The 25657-nt window shown below is 47.1% G+C and overlaps 2 protein-coding genes across 5 annotated transcripts in view; one reads left to right on the forward strand and one right to left on the reverse strand.

Annotated features, from left to right (window-relative positions):
* The window catches only part of RHBDF1 (rhomboid 5 homolog 1), a 63333-nt gene that overhangs the window by 25725 nt on the left and 11951 nt on the right, over window positions 1-25657 (forward strand). For 3 of the 4 annotated variants that reach the window (XR_010920362.1, XM_067551193.1, XM_067551194.1), the window contains exons 3-12: window positions 791-921; window positions 9179-9392; window positions 14101-14307; window positions 14939-15061; window positions 15239-15399; window positions 19796-20047; window positions 20829-20940; window positions 22527-22601; window positions 23282-23443; window positions 25082-25182. Coding sequence is in view for 3 of the 4 variants with exons in the window: in XM_067551193.1 (XP_067407294.1) it covers window positions 791-921; window positions 9179-9392; window positions 14101-14307; window positions 14939-15061; window positions 15239-15399; window positions 19796-20047; window positions 20829-20940; window positions 22527-22601; window positions 23282-23443; window positions 25082-25182 (1538 nt within the window). In the remaining variant the exon portion in view is untranslated. Of the gene's footprint in view, window positions 1-790; window positions 922-8181; window positions 8761-9178; window positions 9393-14100; window positions 14308-14938; window positions 15062-15238; window positions 15400-19795; window positions 20048-20828; window positions 20941-22526; window positions 22602-23281; window positions 23444-25081; window positions 25183-25657 lie in introns of those variants that run through there. The other variant, XM_067551195.1, reaches the window with a different exon arrangement.
* Window positions 6085-25657, reverse strand: part of SNRNP25 (small nuclear ribonucleoprotein U11/U12 subunit 25) — a 42693-nt gene continuing 23120 nt past the window's right edge. The window contains exon 6 of the mRNA XM_067551199.1: window positions 6085-6160. The gene's annotated coding sequence lies outside the window, so the exon portion shown is untranslated. The remainder of the gene's footprint in view (window positions 6161-25657) is intronic.

A 25657-nucleotide genomic window follows, 5' to 3' on the forward strand; every position in this document is an offset into this window, starting at 1 on the left:
GTGATTGAAGGAGAAAGACCGTGTGCTGTTTGTCCAAGGAGCCCTGAAGATTTTTTTTTCCATGAGACCTTACTTACCAGTTCTCTGCGTTTGTTAAAGTCTGCTTTTTTGCAGTCCACTGTCCTTGTTCTGCTGCTGTCACTCCTTCCTTTCCTTAGAATCATGAAATCTGTCATTTCCTGGTCACTTTCACCCATATTACCTTCTACTTTCAGATTCGCTACCAATTCCTCCTTGCTTGTCAGATTGAAATTTAACATGGCTGTGCCCCTGGTTACTTCCTCTGCTTTTGGAAGTAAAAATATGTCCTTAATGCACCCCAAGAACTTACTGGAGATTTTGTGTTTTTGCTGTATTACTTTTCCAACAGATGTCTGGGTAGTTCAATTCCTCTATTACTATCCACCATTGTATCCAAAATACAAGACTTAAGTCAGTCTCCTCACTCATGTGACCGGTGCACTTGTTTTGGGTCTGTAGAGCTGTGGGCCTGTGGGTGCATAGGGAGAGAGGTCCTGACCATCGATGACACTTCTCTCTCATCTACTCAGCACTTTGGCAAAGCCCAGAGTAGGGCAGAAGCCTGGTGCAAGAGCTTTGCTACAGACCTGGCCTGTAGCACTTTTTAGCCCATGAGCTATTAGTGCCCTACCATGTACAAACAGCCCTTGGCTAGGAAGCTGCCTTACTGTTGACTTCTTTGTGTTTCACTTCCCTGTTGGGTCTTGTAGGGAATGAATGTGCAGCATGAATGCAGGGGCACTGAAATGCTCGCCACCTTGTTTTGCAGCCATTTAAACGCCAAGCCTTCCTGAGAAGCGTCAGCATGCCTGCTGAGAACACCCGCATCCCCTCCCCACCAAATGAGGTGCGGCGGCCCATGCTACAACGACAGACCTCCATAACCCAAACCATCCGAAGGTAAGACGTGGCATTTTGTGTACACAAGAACTGTTTTAAGGGGGAAAGGTGAAGGCCTTAGGATTTGCTGCTGACAATCCTTCTGGCTTCATTTGCACTCTCTGAAAAGATGCAGCAATTTCCTGCTCAGGATTCTGGCTAGTGGAGTCCAAGAAGCAGCCTCCTCTACTAAAGAGTGCTTTAGTTAGAACTGCTGCTGGGTGATCTAAACATGCCCATGTTGTGCATTACTCTCCTCCTTGCGTTAGAAGCACCTTATCATGATTTTTACTGTACCACATAACAGAATGTTTCTTGAGTGTTAGGGCTGCCTGTTCTCTCTGACCTGGTCAAAGCCCTTCAGGAGATTATTGTGCTCCGTGGTTGGGAAGATGCTTCAAATCACCCCAGAGGGGGTTGTGTCCTAGTTCTTGGGCTTCACACTGAGAAGCAGGATGTGCTAGCCAAAGAGCTTGTATTATCCCCTTGTGTCCCAGACACTGTCCTTGCCATAGATCCCCTGAGGCCATCAGCTGTGCACTGTCCTTATTCCAGGCAGTCTGCACTTGGCCCAGCGTGACCTCAAACTGCTGTTTTGTCAGAACCAATGGAAATGAAGGGGCTTCTTGTCTGAGCTGCAGCTGGAGGGGCCAGGTTGTCTTGTATGAAAACAGGGCCCATGGGCAAAAATTAGTTTGGACAGAATTATACAGTTTGGACAGAATTCTGTGTAGTGCCGGGGGGAGGAATCCTTCTAGGGAAAGCTACGAGTCATTCTCCATTGTAGTCCCTTAGTTTCGCACATTCCCTTTTGGGCAGACATGTTCTTGACTTGGTCTCTGCCCAGAGGGGAGAGCTCTGGAAAGTTTGAGCAAATTTCCTCGAGCTGTTTGTTTTAAGGGTGAGTCAAACAGTGCACTCCTTGCCTTATGCAAGCAGTCTAACCACCCCTTTCCAAATGGCAGAACCGGCTGACATCTGCCTGACATCTGCTCGAAAGCTTCTCTCTCTCGCCAGCAGAAGTTGATCCAATAAAAGATATTATCTCACCCACCTTGTTTCTCTGACATCTGCACAGCAGCCTGGCTGTGTTGGATCTTAGGAAGATACATGTGCTTGGCTGTGTTTGGGGAAAGAACTTGTGAAAATAGGCAGTTGTTGGAGAAGGAGGGAATCCTGCTGTGCAGACACAAAGCAAGGGAGAGCTGCTTTGCAGCTGTTCCCAGGACATCTGCTTTCTTGGCTACCAGCTTTATGCACTTGAGACTGTTGGGGTTCTGGTGAATATAGGGGGATGGTGTCTGCCCTCAGGACTGAGCAACGTCCCCTTGTTAGTGATATCTGTATATTGGGGTATCTGCATCCCCAATGGGTCCTGGAGCCCCAGGTCACATTAACAGGCAGAAGTGACTTTTCTGCTTCTATTAGGCATACTGATCCAGTTTCTTCCAGGTGTGGCTATCTCTTTACTGAGCCCTGCCCTATGACTTTTGGCCTGGTCAATATTTATCATATTGTAATAGCTGCCAGCACCCCAGGTAGGATTGGGGCCCCAGTGTGCTGGGTGCTGAACAAACGCAGAGTGAGACTTGCCCCGTGGATGAACAGTATGCGCAGCTGAATGGTCCCCACTCAGGTATACTTTTTTCCCCTAATTATTATTTTAAATAGATTCCCCCTCCCCAGCCCCCATGTTCCCTTCTGAAAACGTGATCTGGAACACGCTTGTACGTCTGGCTCTTGGGTTTGATGGGTCTGATCCCTGTTGCATATACTCTAGAGCCACCAGAACCGCACTAGTAAGGAGGTCATTTCCCATTTATGGGAGAGGAGACTCAGGTCTCATGTATTGTTTTCCCTCTCCCCAGACTTTCCCCAGCTGCTCCCTACATCTCCCTTGAGCTCCTCCATCTGGGATGATATAGCTGAGGTTAGTCCTGCTTTGAGCAGGGGGTTGGACTAGATGACCTCCTGAGGTCCCTTCCAACTCTAATATTCTATGATTCTATGATTCTATGATCTGCATCTGCCCTTGGTGCCTGGCCCATGGGGGACTGGGAGGCCACTGGGGCCTGGAGGGTTGATGCCTTCTGTGCTGCCGTCCAGGGGGCAGCAGTGTCAGGTCTAACTGGGCAGAAAGTCCATTGATCAGTTATGGGGTGTATGTTCGGATGTATCTGGAGTTCACAGCCTGTTCCTTCCCTAATCTTCTAGCTACCCCCTCCCTGCCAACAATCACTGTCCCACCCCTCCTGAACAGCATAGAGTCCTGAACACCTGGCACTGGGTCAGATTCATTGCTGCTCTATGACTTCTTTGTGACAGCTAGACTGGGCATAGATCAAGGCCCAACACCTGAACTACCACCTTGTCAGGATCCCTGAGCACAGGTGCATTCTGGGGGCAGGCTGGAGACGTTAGGAGGCAGATTGAGGATTGGAAGAGGTGCGGCCGGCTCAGCCCTGAGCACCAGCAATTTTGCATCCTTGTAATGACCCATAGGGACCATCACAACCTGGCATGAGTTAGGCCAGCCCCTAGATGGGAGAGACAAAGGCTGCCTCCCCTCTATTCCTGCATTAGCACATGTGTGGGAAGAATCTTCCCTCTTGTGCTGTTCAGAGGGATGTGGGATCCTGGGGCTGTGAAGGGGCTACAGCAGATGCAGAACGGGCCCTGGATATTGGAGAAGCTGCTCATGCTCCATTGAGGAGCCGAGGTCAGATGATGTGCTCATGCCAATGGTCCTTAGATCCAACTGTCTGGGCCTGATCCCAGGCAGAACATGATAGGTGATGGGTCTTTGGCTGTTGATCTGACAAGAGCTTGAGTCCTGCCTTTATGGACATGCTGGAAAGTCCATCTGCTCTCTCAGGCTGTGGGGTAGCTGTGGGCTCTGCTTGGCAGCCTAGGTCTGGGGTTGTGTCACTGGTGTAGTTAACATTTCTATTGTTTAAGTTTTGTGCACTGTTGTTTTACAGCCCTGAGAAGTGCACAAGGCCCCGCCCAGTGCAGCTGGGGAGTCACATTTCCTGGGTGGGTAAATGGCTCAGAAGTCCCATTCACCTTCATATCACATACAGGAAGTTTCAAAGATGTTCTCCCCTGCTCTGTAAAGGTGATTTCCAGCATGCTACAGTAAGACAATGTAGCTGTTCCACACAGGCTTGTACACGACGGGGGGTGGGAGGTGTCTAATGAGGTCACTGCTTTTCTTTATTTATACACCTTTTGGCGAATGTCTTTGACTCATGGCTTGTAGGTGTTCCACCAGATTCCTAAGGAGTGGGGAAGGGGCCTGGTGGACCAGCTTGGAAGGGCATTCCAGGGGCAGGAGGGTGTTATAGGAGATGCAAATAGGGCACTGAGGGTGAGTGACAAGGATGGGGAATGGCTCAGTAAAAGACTAGGTCAGATAAGTAGGAAGGGCAAGACTAGAAATTTACATTTGATACAAAGGAGGTGGGGAGCCTGTTTAGAGATGCAAGGGCAGGATATGACCCACTGGCCAGAAAGATGATCTCAGCAGCTGTGTCATGTGGACGGGAGCACCACTGCATGTGTCAGGGAGGTGCAGACATCCAGGCAGGAGAATATGGGGGACTGGATGAGAACTTCAGTGGTATGGACAGAAGGAAAAGAGCAGAACTTAGTGATGCTGAGGAAGAAGAAGGAGCAGGATTCTCTCCCATGGCCTAGACTCCAGTGTAGGGAGATGAAAGGGTAGGAGCCAGAGGTCTCCCAAGGGGGAGAGAGGAAAGTGCAGAAGACAGTGGCTGAGATGGAGGGGTACAGAGGGAAGATCCAGAGTCCAGTTCTGGCCTTATTGAATTTAAGTTGACAGCAAGACTTTCAGGAGGCCGTTGGGAACGTTTGAGTCAGCTTCCTAGCCTCTGCCCCTGCCTTCAGGGGGCTGATCCACAGCAGCCTAATTTGGCAGAGAAAGAAACTGAAGCATAGAGAGATAAAAGGCAACGTTTCCAAGTATTGGTGCCTAAAGGTGGGCAGCTCAATCCATATTTAGGCACCTAAGTAGAAGTGGCTTGATTTCCAGAGGTCCAGGGGGAATGCAGGCCTCTCTGGCATCAGCAGGAGTCATGGGGAAATCAGATCAAGAGTGTAAGTGCATGAAAGGGATTCGGTAGCCTAATGCATGTGAGAACGGTGGGCCTGGGGCAAGACACGTCTGCAAGTTACAAGCACAGCAGCTCTTGTCTGCCATTCCTAGCCTCTCTCCGCAAGGCTGTGCTGTCCATCAGAGCATGGCCTTGAGTGCACCTGGCCTCTGCTGTCACCATGGTGAAAATGTTGTGTATAAGAAGAAATGACATTGCAGTTACCCACTTTTACTTCTGCCTCTGATGGTAATGGAAAAAGGCACTTTTCAATTGCTTCCTCTCCCCAGACAGCTCTGCAGGCTCTCTCCCTTCAGCTCTCTTTTCTTTACAGCAGACGGGTGCGGTTTGAGAGAATTCAGACTCTGCCTATTCATGGGCACCGGGCGGGCAGGAGGCCCCTGAGAAAAAGGCAGTCAGTGCCCCGATTGCTCTTCAGGTACCAGTAGCATTGAGTGTGAAGCCCAGCCAATGCATGTGTGTGGGAGGGCTGCTGTGAACCATGCATGGATGTTAGCCCTGCACCATGCTGCCTTCTGCATAGGTCACCAGGCCGGGCAGGATCCAGACAAAGGGGCCTGCTACGGTGGGTGTCATGTGCTCACCTAACAAAAAAGATGGGCACACTAAACGTTTCAGCAGCTGAAAATACTAGCATGGAATTGACTAATGAGCCATTAGCTTCCTCCCCTCCCTAACAACCCCTCAGCCTCCTGGCCTCCTTCACAGCTGGAAGCAATTCCCAGAGGAATGACTGAGCCCCACGAAGTGTAGGGTGCAGTTCTTCAGCCTGCCATGCTAATGGGAACACAGAGTAGTAAGCAACACCTTAGAAGGATACAGTCCCATTCAGCCTCCCCCCTGAGGAGAGGAAGAGAGAGAGAATGATCCACAGATGCTAGTCACCGTTGCTTGATATGCTTCTGGAAAGTGCTCATATACCAACGTGGATATGTTACACCCCCAAACTAGGGAGGGTTTTAAAACTGAGGTTTTATTAAAGTTAATATCCAAGAAACCAAACAAATGCAGCTTGTCCAAGCTCCCACGCCTGCTCAGTCTCACTGGAGTACAGCAACGCCTCATGTGACCACATCTTGCTTCCCCACTGTGTAGTCTTTAACCTCTTCAGCAGAGTTCCAAACCTGTAAAGGGACAGGGCACATCTTTAAAGGGCCAGGATGCCGATAAATATAACCCTGGCACTCCATTATGAGTGTTACAAATAGAACAAAATAGCTGCCCTTTCCATCCCAACATCACAGCTCTGACTTTAATGAGAATAATTATATTCTTTTTCGGGTGGTGCCCATTGCCCCTCCCAACACTAAAAGGGCCTATCTCCCCTCAATGCTAGGACATAACCCTGCATTAACACTGGGGTGTAACCCCTGCTAATACTAAAGGTTTGTCTACACTTGCGCTTATGCTGGCAAAACTCTTGTTGCTCAGGGGTGTGAAAAAAAACCCACTCAGTGACATAAGTTTTGCTAGCATAAGCGCAAGTGTAGACAATGCTATGTTGGTGGGAGTGCTTTTAGCTACTGCCCCTTGTTTAGGTGGCTTTATGATGTCAGTGGGCGAGCTCTCTCTCGCTGACATAACACAGCTACACTAGTGCTTATGCCAGTAAAACGTATGTCTCTCAGCGGGGTGTTTTTTTTCACACCCCTGAGCGACAAATGTTTTGCTGGCATAAGTGCAAGTGTAGACAAGCCCTATTGTCCCTCTGAGATACTAGACTCAGGATGGGGTTAAGATGTGGCTGGTATTGGTTTATTGCTTGTCACAGTGCACTGCAAAGTCCTGGCAAGAGGTGGTGGAATTCTCCAGGCTGAGATAGTGCTCTGTGGCTTTCATGGTCATGTAGATGATACATCGGATCCAGCTCAGGATTCTCTGATAATCTGGTGAACATGGGACTAATATCAGGTATCAGCGGATTCACTTCATGCAACTGACCCAGCTCCAGATCTGGTCTTTGAATTGGGTTTGGAGGTTAGGAGGGCTGAAATTTTTCCCTTGTCATGGACCAGTCAGAACCCCCTGCATTGTGAAGGTGGCGGCTTCCTCTGCTGTCAGGTTAAGGGGCCTCTCTTGTTGGTGGCTAGTGGAAGTGGAGAGTGTTAGGAGGGCTCTGAGGCATGATCCATTTCCGTCAGTACATTGTTCCATCAATGGTTAGTAGGATAGTAAAACACTTTGCTCTCTTCCTTCAGTGGGATGGCCCCTAAGTGCAGGCTTCATGCTCACGGGTTACCCTGGTTCACATATGTATTGTGACAAGCTAAGTGACTGGGAAGATGGGTAGAGTGCTGATTATGGAAGCCTTGAGACAAATATCAACTGAGCCATTAAAAATTGTTTTGAAACCTTACATTGTGTATGTATAGGAGGTAAGGAGAGTTTCTTTCCTCCACGATAGCACCTGTAGAGTCTGTCAGTTGGTTTGTTTTGGGCTGTGGACAGCTCAGTTAATTCAGGCTGCGTCAGACTGGGTGCTGGTTCTAGTTCCTCCCACTTTGAGCAAATGGAGAAAATTGTTCAGATTTGAGCTGATCTGTTGGTGTCTGTGGAAGCAGAACAATATCCTGAGGGGATAAACGCCTGAGTGGTGTACCTTCTCTCTCCTCTTGGCTTTTGGCCTGTATCACCTACTGAGGTGCTAGAAGAAGTTTGGGTCACTCCAATCAGATGATATCTGCAGGCTGGTGAAGATCTGGGGGAGAACTTGGTTCGTTATTAGTGGAAATTGTCCATGTCTCCATCAAGGAGATGATGGTGCTTCACTAGAGTTCACAATCTGGGGTCTGGTTGGATGAACAAATGACAATGGGCCAGGATGGCTTTGTTCAAAATGCACTTGTCCAGAAGGACATGGTCTCTCTTCTCTCAGATGCAGACCTTGCTTTCTTCATCCAGGCAAGGTTAGACTGTTGGATAGGGGGGCTACATTTGGAGCTGGTGCAGAATGCAGCTGGGTGAATCGAGTGTCTTACTGGGAGTACATGACACCAGAGCTGTGTAATCTACACTAGTTAACATCAACATTTGGCAAGGTGAATTATGGGTTCCTGTGGCTTGCCTTCTTTGGAAGCAGCAGGTATTGTCCACTGCTAGAGGAAAGGCATAGTGGACCAATGGCAAAACTTAGTTTCTAGGACCGTTTACAAGGCATAAAAGGTGGCCTCACCTACCTTGTCTCACTAATCTCCTGGGGTCGACATGGCTACAACTACCTTGCATATTACCATGCATGATTGTCCTCCTGCTTTTGGGGTGGCTTGAGATGCTCCTAATTTCATCCCTCACTTGTTCTGGCTTCCTTCTGGTTTTTGTCTGTGATTATAGATGCCTTTCAGTGATGAAGTAGCAGCAGTGCAATAAAAACTGTTCTGTCCCCAGCAGAGCCCTAGCAATATCCTGACAACCTGCTGCACTCCACTGCTTTCTGCTCCGAGTCTTTCTCAGCTTTCCACAGCTCAGTGCTGTGTATACCTATAAACCAGACATAAACTGTTGGAAACTTGAGATCCTAGGGAATATAGCGGAGCTCTGGTTTTGGTGGTAAGCTTTAGCTAAGTGCCAGGGTGGAAACCACAAGGAAGAAGAGTGATTGTTTAGAGCATAAGGGCAATAATGAAGAGTGAGGGGAAGAAAAGATGAATTCAGACTGAATATCAGGAAACATTTCCTGACTCTGAGATGGCTGTGGAAGTGCTGGGACCCCACCCCTAAAAAATCAGTAAGTATTTTTTGTGAAAATTTTTAAAGAAACAAAATCATAGTTTCATTAATTTTTTTGCTGAATTTTTTTTCCAAATGATAAAATAGTTTCTCCAGTTCCTGCTGCCCTTTTCTCTTCCCCACTGGATAAACAAAAACAAAACAACAACAAAAAATTTGACCAAAATAATTTTTGTGTGAAATGTTTATTTTTGGTAGAAAAGACATTTTTGGTTGTAATGTTTTGATGAACATTTTTTTCCCAGCTCTTACTGTATATTTAAAACCAAGCTGTGAGAAGCCCTTGAGATACACTATAGGGAAGAATAGTGCATGGGAATGGACTCAGCGTGAGCCACTTGGGCGTTTCTATCTCTGATTTGCATGATTTAACCAAACCCAAACCTTCCCTCTGCTTCTGTGTCGGCATCTTTCAGGGGCACAGCAGATTGGTTTGGGGTAAGCAAGGATAGCGATGCCACTCAGAAATGGCAGAGAAAAAGCCTTCGCCATTGCAGCCAGCGATATGGGAAGCTGAAACCTCAGGTCATCCGGGAAATGGACCTGCCCAGCCAGGATAATATCTCACTCACCAGCACAGAGACTCCTCCTCCTCTTTACGTGGGGCCTTATCAACTTGGCATGCAGAAGGTGAGTCCAAAGGAGGAGTAGCCAGGGCCATTCGATGTAGCTCGTTAGCTTTCAGAATATACAAAAAAGGTTCTTTTCTCCCCCCTCCCACTGTTGGATGCTAAGCCCACTTTAGGGTTCAGTGTTTCCTGAACATTTCAGATCAGAGTAGACAAGACGACAAAGAGATCAAACATGGAAACGAAGATTTTTGAGGAAAGGAAGAGTTTCCTGTGAATGGATGTTTTCCTAAATCTCATTCACACATTTTAGCACACTCTTCCCGTTTAGTATTGTCACCCTTCCACTTGGGCCTGTATGGTTTATACTCTGCAGTCTGTTTCCCCAGGAATCTGAGAGCCATGTCTTTGTCCTACTGGTATCATTACTAAGTGAAAATGATATATGAACACTAGTCATGAATCGCAGGCATTTTGGAAGATGTTTTTCAGTGTTCTCCATAACAAGAGATTCCAGTTTCCTTGTCAAATCTAGCAGTCAGAGTCTCTTCCAACATGGGGTATTCTGCAGTTTTTCATATTAAGAGCCCCGTTGCCATGCAATGCACTTGTTAAATCTTCACATTTTGCTGGCTGAAGAGAATACCCTAGTTTTCAACATCTTCAGAAATCTTCTTGTATCTCATGACTTCACAGGAGCGACTGGTGCCCTCTTCTAGAAGGCTGGTACTCACTGCTCAGAAGCCCTCAGAATTTGCCAGGGGAAGCCTCCAGCTTCCTTGCCAATTCTGTGTTCCTGAAGTACAGATTCTGCCTGTACACAAACCTAAATATGATATATTCATTAGCACTTGAGCTCTAACCTGAAGGGTTCCAGTTACTTGCTTTTCCCTCTTAATTATCTGATATTATGAAATCAGATAAGAGTGCTTCACCTGTCCTCTTGTCCGGATGGTGAAATGGGAAATGAAATTATCTCCATTTGCAGTCTCTAATCCTGTCTTGGAGAATGGGAGGCTAATAGTTTGGTAATGTCATCATAAACAATATTCCATCCTTTAATAACCCTGATTCTGAGCTCCCTCTTCTCTCTCTCAAAAGCTGAAATTTCTTATCTTTAGGACACCTGAGACTGTTTTACAGTTTGGATTTAATCAAACAAGTCATTTTAGAGTTATGGGACTTAGAAAAATGGCTTCTTTTTCAGTTTGGAAAATCAACTCATACTTTTAAATCAACTTAAAGCAACTCAACTTTAAGTCAACACGTAATTGACATGTGGCTTCAAACAGGTTCTGTGCTCTAGACCTTGCTGAGAACTCAGGCACAGAACTAGCTTGACAAAGTATTCTTAAAAAATATAAAATATTTTTTATTTATGGTCAAGATAATTTATATTGGAACTTCCGTCCTCTGACAGCAGTTGTAACTTGCCTAAAACCTTGTGGTCATTCTTGAAAGTAATCTCTCCTGCATGCCAATTTATAAAAGACCTGTAAAATTAATGAGCACCGCATCTCAGGCCTCACAAAAGTTACAGGATCTCTTATTCTAGACATTGAAGCCACACAAAATTGTAATGTTTGTTGGATGTAGCTGCTGCAGTTTATAACCTCCATATGTAACAATGGAAAAAGACCAACTGTGTTGTACTATTGGATGTTGAACCCTTGGTTATGAGCCCAACAATCAGAGCCTATAACTTTTTCAGGTCTTAAATGATAGCGGTAATGAGAGTATATGCTATACTGCCAGAACTTGTAAATCTGCCAAGGATTGTATTTCATCAGCATTTTGATTAGGAGAGTGCATAGAACTTGCTGCCCTACTCTGCATTAGTTTGTTCTGGCTGTGTTGCACAGAGCTAAATTCTCATTTCTGGCTTTGTGGATGAGTAAAGTGATGTTTCTGTGTCCTGTAACTTCACAAATGTATGGTGCCCAGGAAGATTCCAAGTAGAGCTTGTTGAAAAATTGACAAATTTCCCAGAAAGTTTCAAAATTTTTTCCTTTTTCAAATTTGTTATCCAAAATTCTAATCAGTATGTTTATTATTTTCCATTTTCTAAACAAGTAATATTGGGGGAAAAAATTGGTCAGCCTAGTCACTTGGTATTTTTTTTTTTTTTTTTTTTAATTGAAAAATTAAAAAACATTTACTCAAAGTTGCTTATTTTGGAAATAGTCAGCAATAAATGAAAAGTATCCAATTTTTTCTGTGAAAATTTCTATATGGACGTGAAGGAGATCACTTCTTGCTAGAGTTCCTCCTTGTGGCTAAGCATGGTGTAGTGTCTCTCTTCCTATCTGGCACCCCCTGGCGCCCGACGCTTTGGCGCTGCAGCGGTCTCTCTCTCTGGAATTCGGCCTTCTGGCCAGGTCATAATTTAGTTCACCTCTTCCAGGGTACCAGAAAAGTCCAACCAAGTCCAAGACCTAGTATTAGCTCTTTAGCCCTGGGCTCTTAAGGCTCTCTGTTATCCATGTCCCCTTCTCAGGGGCTTCACACCACCTTTCCTGGTGGCTGGTAGGGAACCTGACCCCTCCCACTATGTCATGTTCCAACCCAGGAACCCTTTAATCAGCAGCCAAGGGCTGCTTCACACAACTCCTTGCTGCTACCTCCTTGGGCTCCTTCCTACTTAGCCTTTCTTAGGCCTTCTCCACAACAACTTCTGTAGGTTTACCCGTCTCTCAGGGCTTGTGGTCCTAGGGCCTTGCCTGGAATCCCATAACAACAATCCCAAACTAAAAGTACAACTCAAACCAATTTCTGCTCTCTTCAAACTTGACCTCCTGTCCCCTCACTGAACATTTCTCAGGGCTGTCCACCTGTAATGCACATTGTGCCCTTTTTAGCAGGGCTTGCCACTGGAACTGCTTGATTTCCAATCACTGCTTTGTCTCTCTCCTGGCCTCTGGCAAGACTTCCTCACTTAGGAGAGGAACCCAAGGCCAACTCTCTCCATGGGCTTTCTCCTCCCAACCTCTCTAGATCCAGAGAGTGATTGCACATACTCTTCCTGTAGCCTTTTTTTGCTCTCCATGTCCTGCCTTTATAATCACCACCCAGCTCCTCCCCAGCTGGGTTTTGTCTCTAATTAAGCCTGGTCTGTCTCCTTTCCCCCCCACACACACCCTAGGTGCTGCCAGGTAACATAATTGACCTCTCAGGCCCTCATTAATCCTTTCAGGGCCTGTGTGGGGTGTACACCCCATAACAGTGGGAAAAAAGCATCCATCCCCTCTCCCCTCAAATTTATTTGAAAATTTTTTACGAGCTCTAGTCACAAGCTGCACTGGCATAATACGTGAAAGGGACTTCTGAACAAACCAGCCCACCGCTGGGTTACCTCAGCCCCAGAGTGAGGAGGGAGGGTTACATTTTCAAAAATGAGGCCCCAATCCTGCAAATACATCTGTGCTTTGCTTTACTTTACTATCTCAGATAGTCTCACTGAAGCCGTGTTCTGGTGGTGGGGGGGAGGGAACTATTTAAAAAAAAAAAAAAAAAAAAAAAAAAAAAAAAAGGGGGAGGGAAAGGGAACACCTCCTCTCCCCCCCCCCCCCCCCCCAAATCCAAAATGAAATGAAAAACGCAATTTGAAACTAAAAAAATGAAAATTTTCAATTTGTTTCAAAATTTTCCATTGAAAAATTGAACAATATCCTTGAAGATTTTTCTACAAAAAATGTTATGTTCAACAAAATCACAGTTCTTGGTGGGAAAATTTTTCAGTTGAAAAAATTTGACCAGTTCTAAACAGCAGTGATGACCAGAAATGAGTTTCTGTGTTCTGCTCTTGAGGAAGGGAGGAATTTCAGAGATCTAACTAAGCTAGATGAATGGGTAGCACCACAGTAGATTACATTCAGTGCTGATATGTGTAAAGAAATGCACATTGGAAGGAAAAATGTGAACTATTTACACACCTTGCAGGGTTCTAAGTTAGCTATATTAAATCACCAAAGGGACCAGGGCATCATCACAGTGGATAGCTCAATAAAGATCTCTGCTCAGTGTGCAGCTGTGGTCTAGAAAACAAACAAGATGTTAGGGTACAGGATGGAAAATACTAAGGTAAATGTTATAACGCATTGTGTAAGCCAGTAATACAGCCCATCTGGATAGTGTATGAAGCACTAGTCTTTCCATCTCAAAAAAGGATATCGAACAGTTAGAGGGATCTCAGAGAAGGAATTTGCTCTGGAAATTATTTTCGGGGAGTTCTCTGGCCTGTGTTATACAGGAAATCATACTATATAATCACAGTGGTTCCATCTGGCCTTGGAATCTATGAAAGGGAGCCAAAGAATGGTTGAGGAACTAGAAAAGCGCTCATTCACATAACAGATTATTAGACTGTGGAATTCACTGCCAAATATTTCATTGAGGCCAAGAATTTAAGAAGCATCAAAGAAGGATAGGACATTTGTATGGATGACTATAACATCCAGAGTTGTTATAGTTGATGATGATAATTTTGGAAGGGATGTAAAACCTCATGTTCAGGTCTCAATATATGACCTTCATGGAGTACTGATTATTCCACACATTCCTCTGAAGCATCCCATGCTGGCAGAGACAGGATACTGGGCTTGATGAAGCCCTGGTCTGATCCAGTCTGGCAGTTCCAATATTTCTGTGTGTTGGTTGAAGAGAGAAAATGGCCCCAGAATGAGATACAGGGCTTTGCTGCATTGCCTGAGAGCACATGCTGAGCTCTCCCTGGTTTCCCATAGTAACTGACGTCCTCTCTTTGACTGCAGATTGTAGACCCTTTAGCACGAGGCCGAGCATTCCGTATGGCTGATGATAATGATGGATACAGCATCCCTCACACACCAATCACTCCAGGTGCCACGTCACTGTGCTCCTTCACCAGCTCTCGGTCTGGGTTCAATCGCTTACCACGACGTCGGAAACGGGAATCAGTCGCCAAAATGAGCTTCCGAGCAGCAGCAGCCCTGGTGAAGGTACTGCCTGAGTGGGGGGAATTCCTGTGGGGGTCTCTGGTGAAGGCACCGTCTGTGGGATTCCTGAGGTAGGAGGAGGTATAAAATGGGACTCCATTATGTCATTTTTGGGGAGTCACTGTTCTGACTTTAACTACACTTTGTGCTGTGTCTCCTGTACATACCTAGGAGGAAAGTGGTGCAGAAGGAAGTGGAGTAGACCAGATACCTGTAGACTGTACAAAGACAAACCAAGAGCTTGTCAGTCTGAGTGCTTCAAGGCTGACAGCAGCCAGGCTCAAATGTTCCTTACAAAATTTGGTTAGCAGTAGGTAAGCTAGGCTCTGATTGTATGAGAAGTTTGGAAAAGGTATGCTCTGACTGGGTGATGTTCCTTTGTAAGAAGTACGTTAGAGCATATGTATACTGCAGAAAGCACCATTTAGCTTGATTAAAAGGGATGGTGCTGCCATCTTGGAAACACGGGACTCAATAGTCTCACCAGAAGAGTGTCATGTGGCTGGTGACCTGTTACTCTTAGTTTGGTGACTGGTGGCTCCCTGACGCACCTGAACCCCTGAAGAAGGAGGGTTTCTAGGTGTTTGTGGGGTCAGATTTCTCTGTGACTGAATGCTATTCCCTTCTCTCCCAGGGCCGCTCTGTGAAGGACAGTACCCTGAGGAGGGCTCAGCGGCGCAGCTTCACCCCAGCTAGTTTTTTGGAGGAGGACACAGTGGATTTCCCGGATGAGTTGGACACCTCATTTTTTGCTCGGGTAAGGGGAGCAGTGCTGGCTTTGTCTCAGTAGCCAAAGGCTGTAAGAACGCTATCACTCAGCAGTGTGTGTGGGCTTAAGGGAGGGGTGCCACTCCTGCCAGAACTGCCTTTTGAGTTGCTTTGCTCTAATAAGTCACTGGAATGTCTTTGACGGGACTTATATTTCTTTGCCCAGGAAGGAGTCCTCCACGAGGAGCTCTCTACATACCCTGATGAAGTGTTTGAATCTCCATCTGAAGCTGCAATCAAGGACTCTGAGATGAAACCCCAGGATCAGGCTGATCTAACAGGAGGTGCCTTAGACAAAAATGAACTTGAAAGAAGCCACTTGATGCTGTGAGTATCATCCTGACAGTTGGCAGAATCTAACCCAGGGTCCCAAACATGGGAAGGGAAGGACATTTCACACCACAGGTTTGAAAGGCCTTAGCCACCATTGCTCATGGTGAAGACAAGCCATGGAGAGCTATGGTCTCTAACATTGCTGCCACGCCTCAGGCCTGGTCTACACTAGACTTTTGTCAATAAAAGACAGCTTTTGTCGACAAAACAGTGGTGATGTAGGGCTTTTGTCGGCACAGTTAGGGCGATGCGATGTCAGTGTAGACGCTGTGTCCCCTTATAGTGGTGGAGGGGCTGTCATTCTTGTCAATTTCACTTCTCTACTGCAAACTGGGACTGGATGGGACACAGGCAGCTGCCTTCAGACTCCTGGCTGGGACCAGGGAGTGGGGGGGGCAGCCCACAGGGAGCCCAGGAGCCGGTGGGCTCCTGGCAGGGAGCTGAGAGATGGGTAGTAGTCTTGGCTAGTAGCCATCAGTGGATCTGTCCTCCATGAACTTACCTAATTCTTTTTTGGAACCCAGTTATACTCTTGGCCTTCACAACATCTCCTGGTAATGAGTTCCTCATGTTGATTGTGCGTTGTGTGAAGAAGTGCTTCCTTTTGTTTGTTTTAAACCTGCTGCCTATTAATGTCATTAGGTGACCCCTGGTTCTTGTGTTATGTGAAGGGGAAAATAACACTTCCTTATTCATTTTCTCCACACCATTCATGATTTTGTAGACCTCTATAATATCTCCCTTTAGTCGTCTCTTTTCTAAGCTGAACAGTCCCAGTCTCCTCATATGGAAGCAGTTCCATATCTATAATCATTTTTGTTACCTTTCTCTGTACCTTTTCCAGTTCTAATATAACTTTTTTGAAATGGGGCACCCAGAACTGCTCAAAGTATTCAAGGTGTACTGTGTATTTCTAGAGTGACACTATGATATCTTCTGTTTTATCATCTATCTCTTTCCTAATGGTTCTGGTTCTGGTTAGCTTTTTTGACTGCTGCTGAATATTGAGGGGATGTTTTCAGAGAACTATCCACAATGACTCTAAGATCTTTGTCTGGAGTAGTAACAGTTAATTTAGACCCCATCGTTTTGCATATAGAGTTAGGATTATGTTTTCCAGTGTGCATTATTTTGCATTTATCAGCTTGAATTTCATCGCCAATTTGTTCCCAGACACCTAGTTTTGTGAGATTCCTTTGTAACTCTTTGCAGTCTGTTTGGACTTAACTGTCTTGAGTAATTTTATATCATTTGCAAACTTTCCCAACTCACTGTTTACCCCTTTTTCCAAACCTTTTGTGAATATGTTGTACTGCACTGGTCCCGGGACAGATGCCTGGAGGACCCCGCAATTCACCTCTCTCCACTGTGATTCCTGACCATTTATTCCTACCTTTTGTTTCCCATCTTTTAACAAGTTACTGATCCATGAAAGGATCTTCCCTCTTATCCCATGAATGATTACTTTGCTTAAAAGCACTTGGTGCGGGACCTTGTCAAAGGCTTTCTGAAAGTCTAAGTACAACTATATCTATTAGATCACCATTGTTCATGTTAGTTGACACCCCCCCTCTTCCCCCCCAAAGAATTCTAATAGATTGGTGGCCCATGATTTCCCTTTACAAAAGCCATGCTGACTCTTCCCCAACGTATCATGTTCATCTATGTGTCTGATAATTCTGTTCTTTACCACAGTTTCAACTAATTTGCCTGGTACTGAAGTTAGACTTATGGGCTTGTAATTACCAGGATCACCTCTGGAGCATTTTTAAAAAATTGGCGTTACGTTAGCTATCTGCCAGTCATCTGGTACAGAGGCTGACTTAAACAATGGGTTATATACCACAGTTAGTTGTTCTGCAATTTCATATTTGAGTTCCTTCAGAAATCTTGGGTGAATACTTTCTGGCCCTGGTGACTTATTACCACCTAATTTATCAATTTGTTCTAAAATCTCTTCTATTGATACCTCAGTCTGGGACAGTTTCTCAGATTTGTCACCTAAAAAGAATGACTCCCTGTGAGAATCTCCCTCTCACCCTTTGCAGTGAAGATGTTGAAAATTCATTTAACTTCTCTGCAACACTTTGTCATCTTCAATCTACTAGTGGCCCCACTGATTATGTGGCAAGCTTCCTGCTTCTGATGTACTTAGAAAAACTAAGTAATTTTTTTTCTTTTGCTAATTGGTTCAATTTTTTTCAGCCTGCCTAATTATACTTTTACACTTGACTTGCCAGAGTTTATGCTTCTTTCTGTTTTCCTCCGTAGTATTTGACTTCTAGTTTTTAAAAGATGTCTTTTTGTCTCTAACTGCTTCTTTTATTCTGTTTAGGCATGGTGGCAATTGTTGTTTTTGTTCCTCTTCCTTTTTTTAATTTTTTTTTTATTTGGGGGTATACATATAGTTTGAACCTTTTATTATGGTGTTTAAAAAAAATTTCCATGCAGTTTGCAGGCATTTTACTTTTGTGACTGTACCTTTTAGTAACTGATACCTCACCGTAGCAAGAGACTCAAACTGTGTCATTTCCCTTTGTTTCCTGATAAGTCAAAGAGACTCCCTGAGTGACTGGCACCTCACACTGGCATAGGACAGCCTTGTTCTTGGCTCAAACAGTTCACCAGGGTGGGAATGCACAGCAGACATGGGGAAGGACCTTGTCGTGGTTCTGCTGCTCACAATCCATCTCATTGTGCTAACGCTTTCCCTCGCCACGTTCTTGAGAATGTTACCAGCTATGACACAGACTCTGGAACTAACACTGGGAGTTTGCCACATTTCCAATGAGAATATGACAAAATCTAATTCCCAGTGTTTCCATTTTTATATCATTTAATGGTTTTATTTATCAAATAAAAATGATTTCATTCAAACTCTAGGGAACTGTATCAAACTATTGAAGGTGCCAGTTCAGGGAGTCGGGTATGCACCTGGTCATAGATCAAATCAGAGACTTCATAGCAGGAAATGTTGAGGGCAGGACCTCTTGAAAGATACCTAGGAAACACCTCAAACTCGCAGGAGTCTAAGAGGTGTTCAAGGCTAAGCCACAGGTCAAATCTGAACTCATGTTGATCATGTAGGATGACTTTCCAAGTGAAACATAACACTGACTTCTCAGAGTGTCTTGGAAGAGTTTGTATCATTCATACACTGAGAATCCCTACATGTTACAAAGATGGTTTCATTAAATTTCTTTTGAGCATTAAAACAGGAGGTTAGACTAGATTATCATAATGGTCCCTTCTGACCTTAAAGTCTATGAATCTGAGAGAAGGAACTGGAGAGGACTCTGTCCACACCACCCCTTATGCCCTCGGTGCGAAGCACAAGGAGGGCAAGGGCATGGACACTGTTTGCAAGAATTCTTCAATCTGGGGTATGTGGTGCACAGGCATTGTCACGTTATGGAGTGGAATGCAGATCAGTGTGGGGCCTGCCTATAATCCTGGGTGCCTGAAATGCCCTGCTGCTGTGGCTCACAGTCTGGATATCAGCAGATGAACACGCAGGTCACACCCGGAGTGTCTGTGTGCTGTGCATCCCAAGATTAGCAACTCTGAATCCAGGAGTCTGCCTACATCACAACTGCCCCACCGTGGCTTCCACCAGCCTGGATTACTGTTTGTAGGGTAACCCCAAAGCACTTCCAGTACCAAATTTTCCCAAACCAGTGTGCCCTGAAGTGTCCAGCCCTCTCCTGGAACACTCAGGTTTGTTTGCTCCTTTAAAGAGACAAAATTACATGACAAGTTATTAACTTAACTGGGGTAGATACGTCCTTCCCTTCAAACTGGGGGGGATGGGAGGTAGGGTCTCAGGTGGGCGAGGCAGACTGGGAGGCAGGGCAAGGGATGGGGCAGACAGGAAGATGTCGGGCAGATGGAGTGGGCAGGCCATTCGGGGACAGGGTCCAGGAGGTGGGGTGAACAGTACAGGGGACGGGGAGCTGGGGTGGCCAGTGCAGGGAAAGGGGTGACGGGGAGGTGGGGCGAGCAGTGCAGGGGACGGGGAGATGGAGTGGGAGGGCCATTGGAAAGGGTTTTCCTGTGCAGTCTAGCAGTGCCCCCACTCCTTTCTCCCCATAGACATTCTGGGGGTTGAGCATTCAGATGGTCTGTTAGGAAGGTCCTGGGGTCTCTGTGCCAAGTGCTCAGTTACCTGACACCTGTTGCTGCTGCAGCCAGCATCTGACAATGGAGTTTGGTTGGTGCTCCGATCTGTAGTTCCATGGAGCTACTGGCTAGGACAGGAAGGAGCCCTCCAGTGCCTTGCTCTGCCTTCCTGTCCCCCTCTCTGTCCCCAGGGCCAGAGCCCAGGGAATGACCTCTGCTCCCTGCTACGCTCTGCAGAAGCAAAGCATTGCTGTCCCACTTTGTGTTCCAGTCCCCTGGAGCGAGGCTGGAGGAAACAGAAGGAAGGTACCCTGCCTCAGCCCAAGGTTCGCTTACGACAGGAGGTGGTGAGTGTGAGTCCGCAGCGACGCGGCCACCGCATTGCTGTCCCAGTTAGAAAGCTCTTTGCCAAGGAGAAGAGGCCGTACGGATTGGGAATGGTGGGCAGGCTGACCAACCGCACCTACCGCAAGCGCATAGACAGCTATGTGAAACGGCAGATTGAGGACATGGACGACCACAGGTGAGAGGAGCCAGTTCCTTTGCTTCAAAGGTTGCTGGAAGAGGCTGCAATGAGCTGGTTAATATGTGAGCACCACTGCCCCCTGCTGGGCAGGATACATATGACTTGGTGTGTGTGTTTATGTGTGAGAGAGAGAGAGAGAGAGTGTGTCATGCATCCTGCAGTGGGAATTCTTCATCTATTCCTTGAACACCTGCACTCATCACTTTTCCCTGGGTCCCAGGGAGACAGTCCTGTCCTGGGCATCCTGGATCCTGCGTGACTTTGCCAGTCCAGCACTTCAGCTGGTGGTGAACGATGGTGATCCTCTGTCCAGACCCCCCCCCGTTTTATTAGCCAGATTGACAGGGACATCACCTCCTTTTACCTTCTCCCTGATTAATTTTTTTTTAGTCACAAATGAATTTGGGCTTCATGCCTGTTATTTTCATCAAAGTTTGTGTGACATCAAAGTTTGCACAACTGTTCATAAGAAGTGAATACGGCAGGGTGTGACCCCCCAGGTATTAATCCTCCCACGGGCTTCAAAACCATTTCCTCCAGTCTTGTCCCAGCTCTAATTATACTTGTGCCTAGTCCTCTGTGCTAATGAAAACCAGAAAAGACTATTGCCCATCTGTGTGTAAGGCCAAGTCATTACAGAGCACAGCAAAACTCTTTGCAGACAATGAATTATCAGGTATTTTTCGTATGCTCCATGAGCAAAAGCACCTCCAGAAAATATTAACATGATCTGGTTCCTGGCTCTGATCTGTGATTCTCTCCATCTCCTTCTGTCTAGGCCTTTCTTCACCTACTGGGTCACCTTTGTGCATTCACTCATCACAATCCTTGCTGTGTGTATCTATGGCATTGCCCCTGTGGGGTTTTCTCAACACGAAACTGTAGATTCAGTGAGTAAATCCTCTGCTGATTGATGTGAATTGTAATTGTTTCTCAGTGGTTGTTTGTTACCAGTGTCCCTGACCTCTCCCCCCATTTTGTGACTTGTTGGTGTGTCTCTTGACAAAGGCCAATAGCTGGAAGCCAAATGTTCTCCCCAAGGGGCTGGCAGCTGCAGTTTCACACACATGCAAACCTATAGGCCGATGCACCTGCCTGTGTTCACCTGCAGCAGCACAGCACGTATACATTCACTTACGCACCTGCAGACTTGTAAAGTCCCACCTGTGCAGAGAGGCCTGGCTGATTTTCAAGGACAGCACATTGCCTGTGCAGACAAACCTGCCCGTTGGGCTTGCCTGCCTGCGTGCTTTGGCTTCCTGCCATTAGCACTGAGTGATAGGAGACAAGCCCACCAGGACAGGAGGACTGCTGGTAATATCTGCATCTGTCAGATAGCAACAACATGGCACTTTTCAGACTGAGGAGCAGGATCCTGGCGGCCTGTTGGCTCCTGCAGCACTGTTTAAAAGGAAGGTGTCTGAGTGGAATCCCAAGCAGGGGCCTGGGGCAGAGCTGGGATTTGGCCAGGACTCCTAGGATAACACCTTACAAACAGTCTCGTGATATATTAAGGGCTAGATTTGCAGGCTGTGTTTCACGTGCTTGTATTCGTTCCCTTGCACAGGATCTTACATGTCCCTTCCAGCTTGTGCCTCTAGTGGCACCGGTGTACATCTAGCAGCGCTCTCCCCTCCTCACTTGAGCCCTGACGGGCATTCACAGCAGAGAAAAGTTTATTTTTAGTGACACAGAGACAGGATTTCCCTTAAAATCTGAGCAAATCCCAACCTCCCTCCACTCCCCCAGTAGCGGCTGCAGCATTTTATCCCAACCCATGATCCTGCTCCTTCCAAAGGGTGAAAATGGGGTTTCTCAAATTCTGAGAAGCTGAGTCCCCCTTTAGGAAAATGCATCCCTACTCATGTGCCACTCACCTCCTGTAGCCTACCATGTGTTGACAAAGGCTCACACCACCCCCGTTCCCTCCACACACACACTTTGGGAGACATTCATAGATTATAGTATGATCCTTCCTCTCCTTTCCCACATGCTTTGATGTTCAGTGAAGCAGTTTCCAAGGGTGACATTTATGACATCATTTCAGGCATCTGAGTCAACATCCATTGAAACGAACGGGGCAGGAGACTGCTCTGGATTCAGGCTCGGGCGGACACTGCTGCATCCATCACACTCAGGGCATGTTTTCAAGGGTTTAGTTTTCACAACTAGAACAGCTGGAGATAAAGGTGTATGTTAATGAAAGCGGAAGCTCTGGAGAATATTTGAGAGGCCAAGGCCAACCCGTGTACACACCGCCTCCTTCTGGGGGGCTATGGCTTCCACATTTTGGAAAGCTCAGTATTTAAAGAACCCTGAGCCTGATGAGCTGTTAATAGGGTTTCCACTTTCCCCTGGGGTGCGGGTTTCCACCGCTCCTTTTCAATTAATGTCCCTTGTTGCCACTACCCCTGCCCCCCATGGTGCCCTCCACTAGCCCTGGTTCAGAGGAGGCTGCTGCTTTCTTGTCTTGCAGGTCCTGAGGAACAGGGGTATTTATGAAAATGTCAAATATGTTCAACAAGAAAACTTCTGGATTGGCCCCAGCTCGGTGAGTCCTGCCAGCTTGGATTGGGCCCCTGAGGCTGGGGCAGATAATCCACCCCCACCTTCATCTGAGGGATGCAGCAGCCTCGCTGTCACTGCACAGGGCGGTGACCTTGGTGCCATGGTGTGTCCAGTGATGCTCAGGTCCATGACTGGCCATTTGAGCTCTGATGTGTTTCCTCAGCAGGATTTCCTACTGAGCCTGCGGCCTGGCCCAGCCAAGCTTCTCAGGGTCCCATTGAAGTGGCATTTCCTGGGCTGGGCTCATTCCCTGATTAGGGAGGCCTGTGGCGTGTCTCCAATGGGGCCAGCCCTCTCCTGCCTGGCACTTGGCACCTTGGCCAGGGGAATGTCCTGCTGTAGATGTAGCTCTACCTCTGTGGGGCACAAGCTGGGGCTTGTCAAGCCCTATAGGAGTCTGTGCAATGGGGTGGCTGCCCTAACTGGTGCCCTCCCCTCCATCTCTTCACTGGAACTAGCATGAGGGGGCTCTTGCACAGGATCAGGAAGATCCTTGTTGTGTGGGAAGGCTGGCGGCACTTGTTTGGGATCACATCTTATGTGTGAATATTGCTAGCCATGTCCGGCTCTTTGCCTGCCCCACCCGGCCTGCCAGAGGCAGCTGCTGCCCATCCTCTCTCTCCCCCTTGCCTGGCTGAACTCCTAGCCTTGTCTCTTTCCTAGGAAGCCCTGATCCACTTGGGGGCGAAGTTCTCACCATGCATGAGGCAAGACCAGCAGGTTCATAGCTTCATCAGTTCCACCCGAGAGAAGGAGAAGCACTCAGCCTGCTGTGTGCGCAACGACAAGTCAGGCTGTGTGCAGACGTCGGAGGAGGAGTGCTCTGTGAGTGTCCCACAAGCAACCCCAGCCACATACCCCTCGCCCGCCACACCTCCCCTCCCACACTACCCATCATCACGCCTGCAGTTCGGACCCCCCAACCCTGTCTCCCTGTCTTCCTGACAGCTGTTACACCTCCAGCTTCCCTGCCTAGTTGTGTGGATCTCTGCAGCCTTCCACCTGCCTGGGTCTGGTATTAATTTAGATGGAATAAATTGGCCCAAAGAGTCAAAGATGTTAACAGGATCCAGTCACTGTCTGACATTAACAGTGTTAAAAAGGTTCAGGGTTTGGGGGAGACAGCCTGTTTAATACCATGGCAAACATGCCATTAGACATCCTTGTAACCGTTTATTAAGATATAGAAAAGAAGGGAAAACAGCTTACAGCATTGAAATGTAATTTTAACAATATCCTTTGTTCCCTTTAGCTAGGAAGTTTTTAGAAGGAAAAAACCCTTGTTTGGGAGTCTCTTAGATGGTGTCAAAGAAGGTGGTAACTGTCATTTTGGGGAACAGAGAAGTTAGTTGATCTGGGCTCAAATTGTTGTGCAAGTCTGATCCTCTCTCCCAGAAGACAAACACACACAAAAGGGAGCAGAAAGAACAGCAAAGACCGAAAATGCAGCTTCTGGCACTGGTGCTGACTCTCACTTGCGGCATTGATGCTGGAGAAACACAGGTGCAGCAAACAGTCTGATCAGCCATTCTGAGATCTGGCAAATTCGTACCAGCGCCGGCTGTTTAGGGCATTGCTTTTAGCTGCCTTTTTGATCACAGGCTTACAGCAGTGTTGCAGAATATATAATCTTGGCTGCTAAGCCAGATTCTTGTTAGACAGAAGGAAAAAGAAGAGGTATAGGAAAGGGAAGAAATAAAGTGTGGAAGGAAAAAGAGACACAAGAGGTGTGTGTGACAGTCTCACATCCCAGGTGGGGTCTGGGATTTAGCTGAAGCCTGTGGAGGTGGTGATGTCATATGGGTCCCTCTTTCTGGCTCAGTCTCTTCAGGGCATCTCTCAGGATCAGAGTGATGAAGGCTCAGCTGTGTCCTGGTGCATCCCGAGGTAGCAGTCAGAATAGTGAAGCTCACTCCTGGTCCACCTGTCTCCCAGCCAGCAATTGTCAGCTTCTTGATTTTGCTCCCAGAGTGTTTTCTTTTAAGGACCCTAAAAGGGAGTGATGGGACAAAATAGCCAGTCGGTTCATTATTTTGTTCACCAATTAGATGTAATTTCTTTCACACCAATTTTGGTATATTGATTTCTGGTCTCACACTTCTCTGGTTTACCAAATGTGATCTTAACACAGTTCTTGAGTTCTGTCAATAGGCCTCTTCATTTGGTTTGTCTCCCTTCCATACCTTTCCTCCTCACCATTTGTTGTTCTAGGTTGTTGGAACATTTGTAAACTTTCCCTCACTTTTCTCAGCTGGGCTCACAAGCAGGATAAATTTGTAGGCCCTGTTGTCACAAGTTTCCTTACCCAGCGTGTGTGACTTCATCTCATTCCAATCCCCCAGCCCCCTGCTCAATCGCTGAGACTCCACCCCACCGCAGATAATCTCTGTGAATGCCTCTGCCTCCTGGAGTTCCTGGGCTCTGTGGTGACCAGTCATGTCTTCTCTGCTCTCTCCTCCACAGTCCACCCTGGCTGTGTGGGTGAAGTGGCCCCACCATCCCAGCACACCAACGCTGGCAGGAGACAAGAGACAGTTTGGATCTGTTTGTCACCAGGATCCCAGGTAGGCACCACCTGGCTCGGGCCTAGCTCAGACTCTCGCTGCCTGGTGACTGCCAGGAGCTGCCGTGTCTGTGCAACGAGTCAGAGGAATTGTGATGCAGAGTGGGGTGGGGCCCAGAGCTGCTCAGTGGACTGGGATTGCTCATTAACATGGGGCTTCTCAAGGAAGCAGGGGCTGTTTGGGGAATGGGGCAGACAATGGGAGTGGGTCCACAGCTGGGGAAGGAGACTGCTCTGGGCCTTGAACAGACAAAGGAGCATGATGAGGTTCTTACCCCAACACGGCATGTGGTACTGATACATTCATATGCCATGGGGCAAACCGTGCTGGACAGAGGTGGGGGGCACAGTGCCTCTGGGCAGAGGATGTCACTGGGTGGTGGAGGGGCAGGGAAGGAGGCACAGGGTGTGGATTGTAGGGGGGCAGGTGGTGCTGCTCAGAGACCAGTTGGACACTTGGTCTGATTTCTGTTCCC

The sequence above is a fragment of the Emydura macquarii genome, unplaced genomic scaffold (genome assembly GCF_026122565.2).
Source record: "Emydura macquarii macquarii isolate MOO-44397 ecotype Brisbane River unplaced genomic scaffold, CSIRO-AGI_Emac_v2 contig_1348, whole genome shotgun sequence".
NCBI lineage: Eukaryota > Metazoa > Chordata > Testudines > Chelidae > Emydura > Emydura macquarii.